At 43.4% G+C, this 19,661-nt stretch overlaps 1 protein-coding gene across 2 annotated transcripts in view; it reads right to left on the reverse strand.

The window, feature by feature from the left end:
• Nucleotides 1–764: 764 nt before the first annotated feature.
• JPT1 (Jupiter microtubule associated homolog 1) overlaps nucleotides 765–19,661 on the reverse strand; it is a 29,632-nt gene continuing 10,735 nt past the window's right edge. The window contains exons 2-6 of one of the 2 annotated variants that reach the window (XM_040244648.1): nucleotides 14,762–14,894; nucleotides 8,551–8,693; nucleotides 8,109–8,206; nucleotides 6,724–6,742; nucleotides 765–1,791 (exon numbers count right to left, since the gene is read on the reverse strand). In XM_040244648.1, the coding sequence (XP_040100582.1) occupies nucleotides 1,643–1,791; nucleotides 6,724–6,742; nucleotides 8,109–8,206; nucleotides 8,551–8,693; nucleotides 14,762–14,817 (465 nt within the window). In that variant the 5' untranslated portion in view covers nucleotides 14,818–14,894 and the 3' untranslated portion in view covers nucleotides 765–1,642. Of the gene's footprint in view, nucleotides 1,792–6,723; nucleotides 6,743–8,108; nucleotides 8,207–8,550; nucleotides 8,694–14,761; nucleotides 14,962–19,661 lie in introns of those variants that run through there. The other variant, XM_040244647.1, reaches the window with a different exon arrangement.

A 19,661-nucleotide genomic window follows, 5' to 3' on the forward strand; every position in this document is an offset into this window, starting at 1 on the left:
GGGGGGTGGTTAAAGGTGACCTGTTTCAAAGTCTTTTTTTTTTTTTAACTTTTTGGGCATGCCCCTAGGATCTTAGTTCCCCAACCAGTGCCCCCTTGAAAGCATGGAGTCTTAGCTACTGGGCCACCAAGGAAGTACCCAAAAGTCTTAAAGTTAGGAACTGAGCTTCCAAGTGACAGGCCCAAGGAACGCTGCTGATTAGCAGTGCAGGTACACCGAAAAAGCCATCGGACAGTGCCCGGTTTGGATGTTTGATACCTCGATCTGGGACTTTTTCCCTAGAACCCAGTGTGCTTTCTCCAATCTTCTGTATCACTTGACAGGACTCAGATGACCTTGTCCCCTTCTGGCTACATGACCCTTCTTTTCTTTGGAGCCCTCTTCTTTGATCACCCACCATTGAGAGGCATCCTGTAGGCATGAGAGAACTTAAAATATTAATGTTATCACCCAGCAAAGGAGGACAAGTGGTAGAAGAGTCCAAAGTGTATTGGCTAATAATTGTTCTGGAAGCCAGGTATCTGTATGACTCCTTTTACTACCAGATGTCAGTTAATGTTCATTTTGGCATTCTGCACTCACGCTGACTTTAAACTTGTTTTCTTTAGAGAGAAACCCACTTCTCTCTAGGCTTTCCTTAAGTCTGTTTTAATTTGAAGGGCTCATCAAATGATTGGCTAGCAGGGTTGTTGGTAACAAAGAAAAAAGCAACTAAGCAGGTAGAACTGCCAAACAATCTCAAAAAGATGACACAGGACACAGTGTTTCAAAATTTGTACATCGTTTACTTTAAGCAACAGTCCAGGGTTGTGAAGTACAACACACATTTTAAGGATGAGACTTTCGTTTCATGGTCAAGCACCGGCATCATGCACACAGCTTCAAGTTATCTAAGAAGAGCACTGCCCCCCGCGGGTCCCTTCCCCAGGAAGACCCCGCCCCTGCTTCACCACCTGGAATTCATCAGTCTGAGTGAACATCAAGCCTTCCTCTGCGTGGGAGCAGCAGGCTTTGCTCAGCCAGTCATGTTAAGTATCTGGCTTAAATGTATCTTAAGGTTCAGAAATAAAAGGCAATTTTTTACTTTTTTTTGCTTTGCAGGCGGCAAGGCATAGGGCACAGGCCTTTTATCGCTCCATATGGCACAGGAGATGCTTTTTAGCAAAGGGCACTGAGAAGTTAGGGCAACACCAGGTAGGTTTCGGCATCAAGACAACCCTTGTTTGGGGGCCTGAAGGGACAGCGCCTGTGGACTGTTTACTGGTCTGTCCGATCCAGGCTTGGTAAACCCAAGTAAAGCTGACCAAAAAAGGGTTTTAAAAACCTCAGTACAAAAGATCCTCTAACACATTTGAAACCAAATGGTTTGTTCTTAAAAACACGGTACTAAGTGTCACAAAGCTTTCCCTCCAATCTACTACTAGAAAACACTCATGCCAAGGCCTACAGACCCAGAGGAATAAGGACAGACAGAGAACCTGTTCTTCCAAAAAATAAAAATAAAATAAAAGACAGCAGTACATAAAGTGCTTCTTTTTTAATGAAACAAATCCAAAAGATGTCCAGTCAGGCTCAAGTTGTGCGGCTCACAAGCACGGAAAAAACAGAGAGACAGAACGACGAGAGACCAGGGCAGACGGAGCTAACCCAGGACGAGGCTGGACTTGCCGCCAGGGGGGTTTCTCCGGGATGGCACAGGCGCCGGCGCCACTGGGCTGGGCACAGGGGCGGCGGGCACAGGCTTCTCCTCGCTCTGCCCCAGGCTGGCCTGCAAGTCTGTGTCCATGTTTTCTAGGAAAACAGAATGAAATTAAGACTAATAACTATTCCCAGTGAAGATGACGAGTCTAAGTTTTTTGAAGGGGCTTTTTGGAGGATGGTTCAAACCATGCCTAGAGCTATAAAGAAGAAAACAGTTGGCACATGGCCACCATCCAGAACCAGCCACTGTTAGTGTTCTGCCGTATGCGTCCCCAGATCTTTCTCTGTGTACCTTCTTTTCTAAATTACCTAAGTATATGGCGACATAAATGTGTTAAATGTGAACATCACAGATAAGCTCTAGGTCCACCATTCCACTTCTAGGTGGGTCTCCTCCCCCTATTCCCAGAGGCCCCACTACTAGCTGTGTGCATCCTCTAGTCCATTTGTTTTGCGTAAGCTTTGTGTGCTTTATTTCTAGCATATCACAGATGATCTTGTTTTATTGTATTTAACATAATTGATAGCAACTTGTCCCTTTTGGAAATTTACCCCCACTTATACACATGGTCAGGACTTCCCTGGTGGCTCAGACGGTAAAGCGTCTGTCTACAATGCAGGAGACCCGGGTTCGATCCCTGGGTCGGGAAGATCCGCTGGAGAAGGAAATGGCAATCCACTCCAGTACTACTGCCTGGAAAATCCCATGGACAGAGGAGCCTGGTAGGCTACAGTCCATGGGGTCGCAAAGAGTCGGATACGACTGAGCGACTTCACTTCACTTATACACACGGTCAGGTGCTTCCCTGGTGGCTCAGTGCTAAAGAATCCGCCTGCAATGCCGGAGCCTCAGGTTCAGTCCCTGGGGCGAGAAGATCCCCTGGAGGAGGAAATGGCAACCCACTTCCCTCCAGTAGTCTTGTCCGAGAAATCCCGTGGACAGAGGGGCCTGGGAGGGCTACAGTCTATGGGGTCGCAAGATTCAGACCTGACTGAGCAATTAAGCAGCATACACATGGTCACACTTGATCTCGCTTCTGCTTTCTAGTATATATACAGTATATGTGATTAATCCTCTACTGATAGCCAAAAAGTAAATCCAGTCTGACCATTCTGAAACCGTAACGTGTGTACTCTGGAACACAGGCCCAGGGGGACACACGCTGTCGTCTACAGTTTGAACAGAGACTGGGCGTCTCCTTCCACAGTGGCAGTCCAGGTCAGAGCATCCTCTCCTCACATCTGTCCACTTCCCCCACTTGATAAACACACCTCACCTTAATATCTGCCTAAGTGACACGTGAAAAACGATTATTTAATTCTGTCATGTGTTAATGTTTCCATGATTAACGAGTGAGGCTGACTTTTTAAAAACCATATAGTATCCAGCTGTACAGACATTTATTAAAGACTCCACCCCCACCCACTGATGGTTAATTATCTTACTCCAGTTACTCCCATCATATCAACCCTGCCCTTTCCTCATTAAAGTCTTAAGAACCAGTGTTATTATCACCCAATACATCCAGTCCTAGATACTGCTTGACTGATTCCCAGACTGACTTGTGAAATTCTCAACCAGTATATAGGAATCCTTAACCAGGTTGTTGCCACTGATTCAAATTCAAGAGTAATTGCAAAAGAAAAAAAAATGCATTGTTTTCTACAAAAGGTAATTTTTGTGAAGAGTTTAATAGTTTACGGCATGTCAAAAAAAAAGCCAGCTCTCTTCATTTCAGTGTTAAATCTTAAATTCTGTTGTATATTCTAACACCTACCTTGCAATAGTCACACAGAGGCACCTTTAGTATAAAAAACTAAGATATTTATAAGACTTGGAAGAAAAACTACCTTAAGGTTTAAAGACATTTATTTCCTCCTAGTTTAGAAGTTCCAAAACCCTGGAGAAGCGAAGCAGAAATACTGGTTGACATATGCTATGTAAGAACTTTGTAAGCACTCATATTAGACACCAACGCAAAGTACTAACTAACTCCAAAAAAATTACTCATTAAAAAAAAAAGTTCCTCATCAGACTAAACATTAAAGGTCCACATCCCTAAAACCGCTTGTACTAAGTTTTCACTCTGCCGACTGAAACAGAGAAGTTCAAGGAGGAAGTCTTAGATCAGAAACATAACATCTCAGGAATATGCTACTGCTGCTTTAAACATTTCATTTCATGAATTTTTGGACTGTTCGATAGAACCTGACTTCTAAGGCATATAAAGTTCTATACTATTCAACTACAGGTAAAAATGTAGTACGCGCTTTCCAAGATGATGGCACTCAGTTATGAACCAAAGCTTGGCGAGAAAGGGTTACCCCTCAGCTTCCTGTTGCACAAGAAATAGGACCAAATGCATCAACACACTGTACCCAAGGCCTCCGACAGGCACCCTTAAATAACCTAGGGAAGCATGTCCAATTTACTGCAAATACAAACAAAACCCAAGAACCCGAATTTTCAAGCCATCCAAGACAGACGAATACAGACCATGAACTCGCCTGAGGCAGCGTATCAACCCAAGCTGTTTCATTTCTGCTGCGAGGACACAGCCTCCCCACTGGACAGGATCTGACTGAATCCACCATCCGGGCCACCCAGCTGAGGAACACTTCAGACGGACACAAATGTTACCCGGCATGGTAGTTTATTTCCATAAAATGATTTTTAGATAAACAAGCTCATTCCTGCCAATCTCACGTTTGCCTTTATCATTATGCACGGAGCCGCTTTGTCTTTCACAACTGGGTAACAAGAAGCCAAAAGAGAAAAAGGGAGGAAAAAAGCACCCGTGGAGACTACACAACCGTGGCCCTTAACCTAAACACTCATTTATCCGGTCAGAAATACTCTGGCCAGAGATAGAGGTTGGCTTGTTACTTCCTTGAGTCTGTGTTAAGTATACAAATTGAGAGTAAAGGCTTTAGAAACTTTTATGGGACTTGACAGAGATCTTTTGTCTACTGAATCCAGTGATTTAAAAGATGTTTTTGTTTTTTTAAACAAAATTATGGCTTCTGCCATAATATACGTCCTATCTACTCCTTACTTGTCTGCCTTCTCTGGCATACCAGTCAGACAGCAATGTCAGAAGAGAAAAAAACAACTCATCTAAGGATCACACAATTAGAACCTCTAGAAGACACAACAGACTTGCCCGAAGGCAGGTAAGGACTTCTGCCCAAGCTTCCTGGACCTTCTCCCTCTTTCTTCAAGATTTCCAAAGTCCTCACTAGAGACGTTCCTGTGTTTAGTTATCCCAAAGATGAAGGCAGTATATCCAAGCAAGATCTGCTTTATTTAACTGAGCAGAACTGACTGGCTTTGCAGTGAAGTTGCCGACAGAACTGGGGTTGACTTTTATTCACTAGACATGGTCTGAATTGTCATACCCCTTGTCATTTTATGACAGACAAGCTAAAAGCAGCAGCAGTCAGGAGCAGAGAATAATCAGGTGCCAAACTGACGATCGATTAGAAAGCACGAAAAGGAAGGGCCTGTCATACTGTACACGTGGCCTGTGCTACTTACCTGAAGGATCCCTAACACTGATCCTGGGGGTGGGGAGAGAATTTCATCTTTTCTTCAGTTACAGTTCAAGAGTTTTATTCAGCAAACAAAGAACAGTATACCCTCAAGGCGTGAAGGTGGGCCAACCCCAAAGGAGAGGTTAAGAGAATTAATTATTAGCAGGACAAATGACATATATTTTCATAACCTCAGGCTCTCACATACTGCTCTGGGCTCCCCAAATTTGTAATTCTATTCATTGATCAAAATTAGTGACTAAAGATTAGCTGCTTCTTGGGCCTCCCTGGTGACTCAGTGGTGAAGAGGAGACAAGGGTCTGATCCCTGGTCAGGGAAGATCCCACACGATGTGAAACAGCTAAGCCCGTGCCACAACTATTGAGCCCATGCTCCAAAACGAGAAGCCACCGCAGTGAGGAGCCTGACCACCTCAACTAGACAACAGTCACCGCTCGCTGAAACCAGACAAAAACCTGTGCAGCAACCAAGACCCAGCAGAGCCAAAAATAAATAAAATTCTATTTAAAAAAGATTAACTTATTATTCTTGCTAAATAAGGTCTGACATTGGAAGTATTTCTGAATACAAAAAGCAGCGAATCAAAAAGTCTAGATTTTTTTTTTTTCTTTTAACCTGCAGAACAATCTTTTTAAATGGAACAAACTAGATAGAAACAAAAACTAATACACCTTCAGTCCAATGAGAAGCAATCTGTCTGGGGAGGGAAAACCCAGGTAAAGTTCACAACGGTTCAGAAGATTCTTCTCCCCTCACGCCCAGCGAGAGACAACAAGGCAACTGAACAGGAATTTCTGTTTTCCTGGAAGACTGACTTGCCCAATCTAATGGCAGAAAAAAGCCTTGAAGAAGCGGCTTTGTCCTGGGCCGGCTGCGTGTCACCAGGTCAACTTGAACCTGATGGCTGCAGGCCAAACACACATAAACCTCACATCACATGCACCAGCAATTCTCTGGCACTTGTTAAACAAGTGCCAATAAATACTTCAAAGATTTTAAATAATTAAATGATTACAGCTCTTTTCCACTTATAATTTGATGATGTGGATGCTAACTGATAATTTACACCTGCCCGCTAAAGTCATCATTCACAAGATCACAGGGTTACCGGTGTCGTGCTGAGTAAGCACTTCAGTAGAAAATCAACTGTAAATGTAATGCTGAGGTCTGAGCTTGCAATGCCAGAGACAGTTACTAAGAAGCTCTCACTGAGTGTAACAAATACCAACCTGACTGACATCCGTCTGTTCTGAAAGCTTTAGGAGGTTTCCAGCCTTGTTCTCGCTGCTGGCCGTGCTTGCTAGCTTCCATTTTGCTTTCCTTTTCCCCTTAGAGGATGGGCACTGGCACCTGGGGCTCAGCCAGGTTCACTCTCCAGCCAGCCTCTTTCCCCAGGACATGACTTGAGTCAAAATTGAGTCTATTCTAACATTCAGAAATTGGCATACTTTTTTCAGACATACTCACCATGAACGTCACCTTCTCCCTGGAAAAGAAAAAAGTTAAAAATTTACTTCAGATTTTAATTTGGCCACACACAAAGAAAACAATCATAGTTCAGAGAAGCTACTGTCTCCCTGAAGACAGATGTCAAATTTTGTTTTTCTGTAGTCAAGTTCAAGGTCAAGGTGCTCTTTACAATAAACAGCCTTTATTCAACTTGGAACAATGCTACACAAAAATGCTACTGGACCAAAAAAAATAAATAAATGCTACTGGATAAATTGCCCCAGTGCTAGTAACATGGTCAAAACACCAAAAAACCTTAACATTGACACTGATGATATCAGTTAGCACTTCAGAGGAGCTTTTATCAGAATGGGAAACTGGTAAACCTATCTTTCCACCCCCTTTACTTTCTTTCTAATCTAGCTGTTGAAGGACCTTCATCAATTCCAAAGCCCTTCTACCAGTCTGCCCACATTCAGGCTGCTGCCGTCTCCATGTGCCCCGAGGTCCCCACTCGGGGACATCCCACCAGGCTTTCCAGACATACACCTGGGGCCTAGGGGCCGTGCTCACCTGCAGACAACCAATGGTAACACCGAGCCACAGCCTCCTGCAGTTTAGCTCAAAACAACAGGCAACATTTGCCAACAACTAAAAAATCCTTGAGCTCAGATATGTTACTATGTGTGAGATACACAGGAAGTGCGAGTGATCCGGTTTCAAAAATCAATACTGAAGGATAAAGACTAACCCAACTGGTAGCAGAGACACATGAACAGACCAAGGTCACATGAACTCATTTTTCTATCAATCCTCCATCAGCAGTACAGTCAGTCCCTTTCCTAATTACCACTCAATATAATAAAACTCCAATGGATAAAAACCTAGTGGGAGAAAAAGCTCAGGGATGACTGGATAAATAATTTGATAGAGGCTCTTTGCCCTGGGTATTAACTCCAGGGATTGAGATCATAAGCAAAGCCTTTAGAGAGTTAGGATAGACAGATGCCCTTTGAGAAATTGTTGCTGGAGTGATATTGATGATGATGGATGGGAAAGATTCATGGAAGTTACAGGAAAGTGATGACTAAGAACAATGCTTATGCCCCTGTCCATGGCCGCCTCCTTACCCCTGCCCCACCTCCCCACCCCTCCCCATTTATGCTATTTTCTCTTTACTCTGTATTTCTATTTATTTACTAATATTGTATTTTTTGATGTTATAATAAAAATTCAATAAAAATTTAGTGGTTAAGTGCAAACAAACAAACGAAAAACAAACCCCGCAACTCCAGTGGCAAGTCTTAGTACAGTGGAGGAAGGGCGGGGGGTGATGTGAGGATTTCATGTCTAAAGGGCGTAAACCTCCAAGCCTGTCTCTCCCCCTGTACTGTTGCACTGACCTTCAGATCTAAGAAGTCTCCAGAGTTCGCTTCAGAAGAATTCCTTCTCTGGGGTCCAGATGACTCAGAATCTTCCCTGCCCCCACTAGACTTGGCACCTGAATCAAAATATACTTTCGTGAGGAATACCAGGGAAAGACCTAAAGCACGCCACTATTTAATGGGCTCGCGTCACGTGACAACACGAGCCCACGGTGTCAGGGAGTGGCGGCTAGTGAAATGCTACACAGGGGCCACGTGAGCCAGCTGACGGCTCTCCTTGTTCTCAGCCTTCACACCGACTCCTGCATCTCCCCCATCTCAGCCCCCGCCTCTCCTCCCATGACAAGCTTTACCTGTTGTTTCCCACGATTAAGCCAGATGTTAGTCAGCAGCACAAACCCAGCGGCAGTGGTCCTGCTGGGCCCACCCCTTGACCACTGACCACAGAGACGGGCAGTACCTGCCGACTTGGCCCAAGAAGGGGGATTTTCCTCAGGCGTCCCAAAGATGCTGGAGGCCATTTTGTTCCTCCTCACAGGTTGTTCTGTTGGTTCATCAAAACCTAATGAAAAATTGGATCCACCGCCAGGAGGCCGCAAAACCCTAGAAATGATGGCGAAATGTCAGTTTCAGATCAGATCAAGACATTTCCTGGTACATGTTTTCAAACACCTTTCATTTCAGTTCACCCACCCATTCATTCCACACACACCCCCACAAAAGAGAATTGTTATGGGAAAATTAGGAATTGATTCCAACGGGGTATAAATTCAATGATGGGCCTTAAGGTGGTGAGATTGTGCACCGCGCCAGGCCGCTGAAACAGTCCTAAAGTACCAACAACAGGCTGGCTGGCATCCCCTTTTAGGAAGAGGCCAAAGCCTAATGGATCCTGTCTGCTAGGCCCAGCTGGACACGTTTGCAAAGAAGTTTAGAAGTACATCTTGTTATTTATTTTTAAAAAAAAGTTTCCATTTTTATTTCCAACAAAACATTTTTAAATGGAAGAATATACATATACATGACCAATTCAGAAGCCCAAGGAAAGCTCGTAATCGTCTCTCCCATCTCAGCATCATTCACAAGCCCTGTCTATACATGTGTACTTCACTATTGTCACTAACCATCCTGAGTGACCAGTCACAAGGAGAGTCAATCAAGAGTTAAGTGTAGGACTCCATGACATGCTCTACACCCATGAACCTTTAGACACCATCTTGTGTTTGACAAGGAAATATGGCACTTTCCCATTTCCAGATCTTCCGGACACAGGTTGACCAATTTGTCCCCTCCATGAAAAGACTCAATTTCATTTGTCCTGTCACTACTCAAAACAGAAAATGGAGATGGTTTCATGGGAAGATGTCCTAACCACAGATTCAGTTCCCTTATGGTGATAGGAGTGGTCTATTTTTCTATTTCTTAAGTCATTTTGAGTAAGAAACATTTCTCTAGGAAGGTGTCCGTTTCATTCAAGTTTCCAGATAAATCTAGCTGTCATTTGTAAACTCAGCTCCTTATATTTGAAAGGAAAGGAAAAATTTAACACTTCAGGTAAAAACTCTCTTCTAAGTATCCCTCCAGAGGCATCCCCAAGTTGTGATTTTTGTTCCCATTCTAAATATTTTCTCATTTCCATTATTTTCTTCTTTGACCCATAAATTATTTAAAAGTACATTTGTAAATTTGCAAACATAGGTCTTTCTAGTCTGATTTCCAGCTTTTCATTATAATACAGACGGGATCTATGTGACATGTTCCTTTGAAATGTGATATGTTTTATGGCTTAATAGGTGCTTCATTTTATAAATCTTCTGTATCTGCCTGAAAAGAACATATACTTACCAGTGTTCTATATGTCTACTAGATAAAGCCTATTAATTGAATTGTTCAAATCTACTGATTTTCTTTTTGTTTGCGCCGCATGGTATGTGGGATCCTAGTTCCTCACCAGAGATCAAACCTGCAGCCCGCACACACATTGGAAGCACAGAATCCCAACCACTAGACCACCAAGAAAGTCCCATCAAATCTACTAATTTTTAAGTATGTTTTATCAGTTACTGAAATTATGTTACCAACTTCTCCTACAATGGGGGTTTTGTCAACTTCTCGTCAGGACTGTCAAGATAAGAATTCTCTCTCAAAAAGACCCACCATTGGAGTATTTTATTTAGTTCAGTAGGGAGAACTGTGATGGATTAACTGGCTAGTCATTTTGATTAAAGGAACAAACCAAATATATATTCCTAACTCACTTCATTTACCACAATAAATTCCAGCTAGGTCAAATATTTAAATTTAAAGCCTAAGACAAAAACATTGGAAGAAAACATGTACGAACCTGGTTCTAGTCATGAAGGCTTTCCTTCTAAGCGCAAGATAAAAGCCAGAAACCATGAAAAATGGACAGATTAAACTTGGCAAAAATACACATATTTGACAAAGGATGATAGAATCACTTTTAAAATAATTAAAAGAATCATGAGAGAAATAAAAATGGACAAAAGGAACTAACAGACAATTTAAAAATATGGGTAGTTTCTAAACATTAAAAATTCAAATTCACAAGCAAATGAAACCTAAAACAAAAGAATATATTTTTGCTTATTAGGTTGGTAAAGATGAAAAAAATGCCAATTTCTGGTGTGAATGGAAGTGTGAGAATATAAATTTGCACAAACTTTCTACAGATAATTTTGATAAAATGTATCAAGTGTTTAAATTTGCATCTTGTGTGAATCAGGGAAGGGGTTCTACTTCCATAAGTTTTCCTAAGTAAATAAGCAGACATACGTACAAGTAAGCTTGCAGATGCAGGCTTGGTTAGGCCTAAGCCGAACAGAAGCAAACTGCTCGGACTTCCCCTCTCAACTATATCTAGTTCTCACCATCTTCTCCAACCCAGTCAGGCCACATTCTTCCCTGTTCCGTGAACTGTTCTGCCTTATCCCCACCTCAGAATATTTACTCCCATATTTCCTCCTGCCCAGAGCACTTTCCACCCTTTCCTCGATGACTGTTTCAGAATCTAGCCATTTCTTACACCTTCTCCTCTTCCAGGAAGCCCTCCATGACCTTGAGAAATCAGCAGGAGGACACTGAAAGGCAAGAATGTTAGATACCCTCTCTTTCTGGCCACCAGTTCTTTCTGTAAAGGACCAAACAGTAATTATTTTTGGCCTGTGGGTCATTCGGTTTTTTGCAGCTATTCAGCTCCATAACAGCACAGAGGCAAGCCACAGGCAACACGAAGATGAATGAGGACAGCTATGTCCCAATAAAGCTTTATTTATGGACACAAATTTGATTTTCTTGTCATTTTCACAAGTCATGAAAGATACTTCTTCTGGCCTTTTTCAGCCATTTATACTTGTAAAAATCAGGTGCCAGCTGGACTTGGCTATCGGGTGGTAGTACACTGGGCTCTTCTCTGTCTAGTTCAACAAATAGCCTCATTTTTTAAAAGAACAAAGTCAGGCCTGGAGAAGTTCTAAATGAGCTGCCCAACTTTAGTTAAAACAAGTGACAAAGATGGGGCCAAACCCCAAGCCCTGGCAGGCACATTTAAAAAGGGCTCAAAGTGAAGTAGGGGGATCACTCAATACCATTTTCTCTTTAAACTACAAACCTATATAGTTGGTGTTCTGATTGCTTTCCATGTTTTCTAGACTCAATATATTTCTTATATAGGTCCTCTAGCATCTTCCTCTAAATCTAATATTCAGGTCTCTCCATAGTAAAATTCAGTACTCAATTTACACTAAATTAAAATGTCATTATGATTTTCCAGGGGTGGGGGTGGGGGAAATCCATTGTGTGCTTTTATAACATGTAAAACATTTAAAAGCCCACTGTTTGTAAGTCTCCCATATTAAATATTCACTCAGATTAAATTCATTAAATAAATTAAGAAATCATGTTCAGGCATACCTCTTATAATTTTGGGTCTGCTAATAAAATTGTTTAAATAATTTAAAATATGTTACAAATTCTTAATAGTCATTCTCTATGTTAAAGTCAGAAGTGACTAGGTTTTTATCATTTGTACCTCAAATCAACAGACACTTGAGATATTATAATCAAAATTAGCTTGCTTCAGAGACTTCCCTGGCTGTTCAGCGGTTAGGGCTCTACGCATCCACAGCAGGGGGCATGGGTTTGATCCCTGGTAGAGGAACTAAGATCCCCCCAAAAAACAAAATTAACTTGCTTCTCTGTCATCCCCTTCATTCCCCAGAGATTAGACTGACTCTCCTTACTATCATAATTAAATTCTCATGAATTATTTCAGCCAGATGAAAATCTTCAAAACCCTAATAGGCCAGGAATTTTTTTTTTTACCTTAAAAAAAGAAAAAAGATACTACAATCCGAACACCAGCTTAGAAAAGAAAGTCAAAGCTCTGACCAGCCCAACTTTTTAAAGGTCTGTGTCCCTCTTGCAATAGCAGGTTCTACCTACTCCGATGACGTCAGTGTTGTGGAGCCCATTTGTAACAGCGAGACATCCCCAAACAAAGGATTTGGATCATAAGAGAAATTATTTCAATTTTATTTTCTAAGATCCTGCTATTCTTCCTGAACTATGATAATGGGATCAGAATTACATATCTGAGACTTAACAAAAATGTGTCCATGAACTGCGGGTAGCAATTTTCAAAAAAGTACTCTTTTTCTTTCTTGTCTCTTTAAATCCCAGAGTTTCCATGTGAGCTTTGCAGATCATTCCCTATCAGACTAAATTTATAATTTGTTTATGGAACTAGGAAACTGTTACTGAAGGAAAGTTTAAGAGAATTAGGTGAGAAGGAAAGGTAGAAGTAAATAAAAGGACAGTGCTACATAGAGTCTTAAGATAACAATATTGGAGGAAAACTGATGACAAAAAGGGGTTAAAACATTTATTTTGCAAAACCGAAAGTCATGTGTGTCTCACATTTCAAAGCTACAAATGAAAAAACTAGTGTGAGGATTCATTTGACCTGGTTACTTAAATTCTTTATGAATTCAGCACTAAACTGCGCTCAACCGCAAAGGATAAAAACCTCTGATTTTTTAATAGAATGCTTGAGTTTTCACATCCCAGTCACTACAGTCTGGCCAGCATAAAGTTGACCTCAGGGCACAAAATGAAAAACCAAAGTTTCAGTTTGTTCCAGTGTCCTCTGGGAAAAAAAAAAAATCTCACTGGAAGGATGACAAGAGAAGAGGGAGTGACCAGGGTTTGCGTAGGTCTATCTACTCAAGTTCCCCTTCCTCCGAGCAGCACACTGATTTAGTTGTTAAAATCTTCCCCATTCTTTTCTACATTTGAAAAGGCAACGAAAGAGCTGAAGTCTTAAGAATGTCATTTCCAACACTACCTCCTCAGCCTCACTGATGAGGCCTGCTTTTTGTCCCCAAGGACTCCAACCCCTGTGAGACACTGCTCTTTCACGGCTGTCTTCTTAGCCCCACAAAATGGCTCCCTTTGTGCAGCTTGCCCAGGACCCCAAGGCTGCCCACACATGACGGCGGGTCGGTGGTCGATGAAGAAGAGAGGCTCAGAAAAAGTGGAATCTAAGCTGCCTCCACGCCTTGGGCAGGATCCCAGAGATGCCTGTGTCCCACCTTGAAGAACAGCCTGCGTGCAATTAGCCGAGACAATGTGGACATCTTCCACGGCATCCAAAGCCTTCCACCAAGTTAGGCAAGGGCTCGGAAGAGAGGCCCTCCCAGTCCACACACCGTGCCCAGGGCCCCCTTGCCTGGCTGCAGTGGCATGAGTGGCCAGAAAGGCTCGGGCTGCGCAGGTGGAGATAGTACGGAAGAGACAATGGATGTCTCGGGCCCCGCCCAAGAACAGGAAACCTCCTCCATCCAGCCCGGGAACCCGGCCCAGAGGTGAACTCATTTGGCAAACGTCAAAGGGGGAAGCGAAAGAGGTGGGATGCAAAGACCGAGGTCCGAAGGTTTGAGCGCAGAAAACCCACTTGGAACGACACGCTCCCCCTCCCACTCGGAGGTGGGCGCGGGAGGGGAAGGAGCAGGGGTCTTTCCTTTGTTAGCAGAGGGGAGGCACTTGGCGGAGGGTTTACGGTTGGGTCCTGAACGGGGGCGGGGATCGTGATGACCAGCGCCGCCCGAAGACAAATGCCACCTGCCAGGCGGACCCGAGTGGGCAGGAGCCCGCCGGACCCGATCGCTGCGGCTGCAGGATCTGACCGCCACGCCGGGCGCGGGGCCACCCACCTGCTCCCGGGCTAGAGACACGAGCGCGTTGTCGGGGGTGGGACAATGGGGCCAGATCAAGGTGCCCCGCGGGCTACCCGCACACCTGGGGCCCAAGACCACCGCCCTGGGGCCGAGCCGGCCGCGCCGCAAAAGGCAGAAAGCGAACCCTCTCAGCACGTCCCGACTAACGAAAACCCGCCGCACGGCGAGCGCGAGCGGCCCCGGCCCTTCCCAGCCCCTTGCTTCGGGGGAGGAATGAATGGGAGAGGAGCAGGAATCGGGCGGGGCCGGCGCGTCAGGCTCGCCGGCCGCACAAAGGCGGAGCCGGTGGCCGAGCCAGGCCAGTCGGCCGGGCGCGAGCGCAGCGCCCCGGGCACGTTACAGCCAACAACCGGCCGCCAGACCCGCCCGGCCCCCTGGGCAGCAACCTCCCGCCCCGGAAACCCCTCGCCTCACCGGGAGCTGTTCCTGCTGTTAGGGTCGACACCCTTGAAGGTGGTGGTGGTGGTCATGGCGCCGAAGAGCGAGGTAGGCTGGCGCGGAGCGGAGCCGAGCACTGAAAGGGTCAGGTCAGAGGGGCGCAGAGGAGCTACCCGACCCAGAGTCGGCGACCGCTGCAGGAGCCTCCGCCGCGGCTTGCCAGCCGGACCGCCGCTTTTATAGGGCTCGCAAATCCCCGCCCCCACCCCGGCGGCATTGGTCGATTCAAATGACCCTGTTCACTCCTATTGGCTCCCTGGAGTGCCAAGCATCCTGCGGCGTCAAGACGGGCTGAGACGGGCCCTGCTCAGCCTAAACCCGCCCCCTTCCTAATCAGGGAAGGTCTGGGGACGTTTCCCCTCCCCCACCCCCAAATCTCGGAGATGATTGGACAAAAGACAAACCTGCCCCGCGCTCCGAACAAGTAGTGCTCGCTGTCACTTAAAAAAGTTACCTTGATAAAAGGAAAAGCTCGCTCTGGGCTAGTTGGAAATCGCAAGTTGAGGACAGGTTTATCTTCACCATCATTTTGTCTTATTCATGGCGGGTAGCTAGGGCATGCTCCTCAAGAGAGGAAAACGACTGCTACAAACCCACGTTTACTGAATACCTACTATGTGTCCTGCCTGGAAACCTGACAGTCCCAAAGCAGCAGCACTATGAGTCAGCAACAGAAAGCACACGAAGATGATCCCTTGTAAAACGACGGGAAATTCTTTACATTTTAATGTTACTATTTAGCTGTAACGCGTGGTGCATGCACTAAACCAAAATTACAGTCGTTCCGATTTGAGGGCCGGTTCTTAAGGCCGGTTAATGCCGGGCTTCGGGGAATGGCCACATCTCTTACTCCTAAGGCCACCGGAGTAGTCCAGGCCTCTGCAGCTGTTTATAACCGTTAAGTCATGACTCTTCCACCTGTCTGGGTAAATCAATCCCCACAACAAATGCAGACACACTTGTAGGGCTCAGGAATGACTGTTTATAAGATCATAATAGCAAAGTCTTGGGCAAACCAGAGGCGAGGCCTTCCTGGTCACGCTATTTCCTCAAGGCAGATCTCTTTATTTCCCGTAAGAAGTGAACTACATTCCGCTTTGTGTGGCCTCCTCCTTGCTGGCCATCTGTATTGGTTAACCACTCTCCTGGGTTTTCATGCAAAGCCAGAGACAAGCCCTCCTCTTCCAGAAGGCCTGGGTCATGTGTTTATGTGCTTACCACAAAAGCATGAAGCATACCACTTGTTTGGATTAAAATCTCTTTCCAAAGGCTGGACCTAAAGTTCCTAAACTGTAAAAAAAAAAAACCCAAAAAACTCTTCAGGCCAACCTAGTGAGCATGCACCCCCTCTTCAAAAAGTCACAGTTATTAACTAGGAGGTAGTGGAATATGGTGGTTGTGAGCTCAGGGTCTCAAAGGAGAAATTCAGGTTTGAATCTCAAATCCTATCTGAGCATTGTTTCATTTGCAAAACAAGGATAGACTAGTACCTAGACTCCACAGACTTGAGAAGACTGGATGAGGTAATGGATGTAAGGTGCTTGTCCTGACCTATCATCATGATAGCCATTTTTATTATCAGACTTACTTGGAAAGTAACCACATTTTTCTTTAAACAATCTGCAAGTGGTTTTGTTAAATGAGGGATTTAGACTTGACTCTTAAGGTCCATTTTCCCCTAAGTTTTTGAGTTTGCACTGGCTTGCCTTATTTCCTCTGGAAACCAGAAAGCCTATATCTAGTTCCACTTCCTCCCAACTTAAGACACTTGTAGGTCATTTATATACTTGAGCCCAGGTTTTTCATCTGTAAAATGGGTTAAGAGCAGCTATTCTGTAAGATTTGGGATGAGATACTTAGGTACTCCATCCTGGCTGCATAACAGAATAATCTATGAGCTTTGGGGGGATTTCTGGATACAAGATACAGCAGTGGATATCTGGAATAAGTTAAACAGACAATTCTCATATACATATAGCTTGGGCTGAGAACCTTTGCTTCAAAGGTAAGGAATCAGTTCCAAGAGAACCCTTTTTAACCTAATCTGATTTATGAAGAGTAAATTCACATAAAACAGACATCTAATTAAAGCCATCTGAGGTCTGTTTGGAACATTCCTTGTATTTTATAGTAAATACTGCCAGAAATTTCCAGAATAATTAGCCCTCCTATTTACTTGTTCACATACTTAACACTGAGTTGGTCAAAAAGCTCATTTGGATTTTTCCATAAGCTGTTTTGGAAAAACCCAAAGAATTTTTGGCCAACACAATAGTTTTGACCAAATTACCATACTTCACTTTCTGCTGCAAAATTGAGATTTGGGGTAAAAGATAACGATATGTAGTTCTGCTATAATCTTTGCTTCAGATGACCAACTAAGTTGAAAATGGGATATTAATCAAATTACATTTTTTCCCCCAAAGATCAACACAGATCAAGGTCAAAAGATGCAAAAGGATGAGACAATGTGAATATCTGCTTATAAAGTCATGAAGGCCTATCATTATGATTTTTAAAATACACACAAGGGTCTGTATCAATACAAAATTTGCTTCAAATTCTCAGGTTAACCTAAAAATCTAAAGAAATAGAAGACACATGAAATCTTGTAACAAGGAATGATCCCACAGCTATTTCAGGACCTACAGCAGTGTTTTTAAACTTTTATGAAGCAGAATCCAAATATATAAAATAGATTAACAGAACCCTGGCTCTCTCTGCTTTCCCATCCTTGGCCACTCTCTACATAGTCCTCTTTTTGCACAACCTGAGGGTTCTATGAGATTTTAAAGTCACTGCACTATATGCATGTCCATTTTCTCCTCCTTTTTAAACAGTTAATAGAAGAATGAGAGTGGCCTCCACTACTTTTTCAGCAGTAAACTCTTTAGCTTCCTGCAGTCCTCTTTAGCTTCCTGCAGTCCCAACTGCCACTTCCCTGCTATATCCATTTGTACCAGTCTTCCATTTTAATTCGCTTCAGGAAGCCTGGCAATCAGCTTTTCCAACAGGCCTTGTTTGTTGGCATCAGGTCCTAGTTTTAGTTGCAGCATGTGGGATTGAACCCAGGCCCCCTGCATTGTGATCACTAAGCCTTAGCCACTCAACCACCAGGGAAGTCCCAACAGATTTTTCTGGCCACTTCACCCAGCATGCATAACTTCCACAACCAGGGATCAAACCTGTGGTCTTTGCAGTGGAAACTCAATCTGTAACCACTGGATCACCAGGCTTTTGTAAACCCAGTATTTTTAGAAATTCCTTAGAACACAATCTACTGCTCTGAAGCATGTGGCAGAAAAATCTTTACTATTTAAAACATGTCAGAAAATGATTAAGGCCCTAATAAATTTGTATTTGGACAGGAATCCTGTTGCTTTTTATATTTGTTGCTGAGGGTGTGGACAGTGTTATCCAAGTATGCAATGTGCAACTTAAAATAGAAAAATCTGCTAGTTGTTCTTCACTACTTGTACACTTGTGCCTATTACAGATAAGTAAATTTTCACCAAACACAAAAAATGCACTAACGTAGCATCTCTTTGGGAGAAGGCAATGGCAACCCACTCCAGTGTTCTTGCCTGGAGAATCCCAGGGACAGAGGAGCCTAGTGGGCTGCCGTCTATGGGGTCGCACAGAGTTGGACACGACTGAAGCGACTCAGCAGCAGCAGCATCTCTTTGTTCTCACACGTTTATTTGTGTCTTCGATGTTACCAGCTTTCCCATTACCAGGTAAACTGATGTGCCCCTAATTTCAACTTGTCCTATTCCAAAATGCCAGAGGAAATAGGCAATCTACATAGTCTCCTTACTGGAATTTATTCCACCTAGATTCTGCACTTGCGTTTGAACCAACCTCAGAATAGTGTCTTTCCCTGTGATCCAATACACATATGTTAGGTTGAACCATATGACACTGCAGATATCTGCTTTTGATCTACATGAATAGCAACTACATATGTTTAAGCATACTTCAATACATACTCGTAATGTTTTCTATTCCGTATGACTAAAAGGAAATACTGGTCATGTGCTTCTGAACTTGGTTGAGTGACTTAATTAATGAACAGCCCAACAAGTACACGTTTCACTTTCCTCCCCTATTGCAGCATGCTCCATAAGTATATCACTCATACATACATTCTGCATCCATCACTCCTAGAGCCAAATTTAGTATACATCTGTCCATTCTTTTCTTAGCTGTATCCTCACCACACAAAAAAAGAAAAAGGCAGATCAATGCCACTGAGAGAAAAACAGCCCAAGGAGTTTAGTTTCTCTTAAAACTCATTTGCCATTAAGTAAATTAAATGAACCAACCTAGAGGCCTCAAATATGGAAAATGGCTTTGTCATATTCTTGCCTTCTCTTTCTCCAAAGTTAAACAAAAAGGTATGCACACTCTACTAAGGTCTGACATGCCCTCTGGTCATTCTGAAATACAAAGAGGAAGAGCACAGTTCCTATTTCCCTTATTTTTTCCTGCTCTTCTCATACTAAAAGCTGAGTAAGATAGTGATTTTTGTCACAATCTATCCTAAGGTGAATTTAACCTCTTTTACAAAGTAGTTACTAAAATTACAAATATCAAGTAACTTAAAAGGGTATGCTCAGAAAATGGGAAAATTCTTAATATTCCATATTCTGTAACTTGTTGCAAAATGAGCCACATAATACTTCTTAAAATATCTAGTGCAAAGAAAAGTATTACATGAAAATTCTTGGACTTTTCACAAAGGCCCTAAGGGCGTAGGAAATCCTAAAATGAGCTCATACATTGTCACATGTCACTGCTTACAGGGAAATAACACTCCACATTCCAAATAACAGATTAAATTCCTAACCTGTTTATATACTCTGTTCTAATTATG

The sequence above is a fragment of the Oryx dammah genome, unplaced genomic scaffold (genome assembly GCF_014754425.2).
Source record: "Oryx dammah isolate SB20612 unplaced genomic scaffold, SCBI_Odam_1.1 HiC_scaffold_8, whole genome shotgun sequence".
Classification (NCBI taxonomy): domain Eukaryota; kingdom Metazoa; phylum Chordata; class Mammalia; order Artiodactyla; family Bovidae; genus Oryx; species Oryx dammah.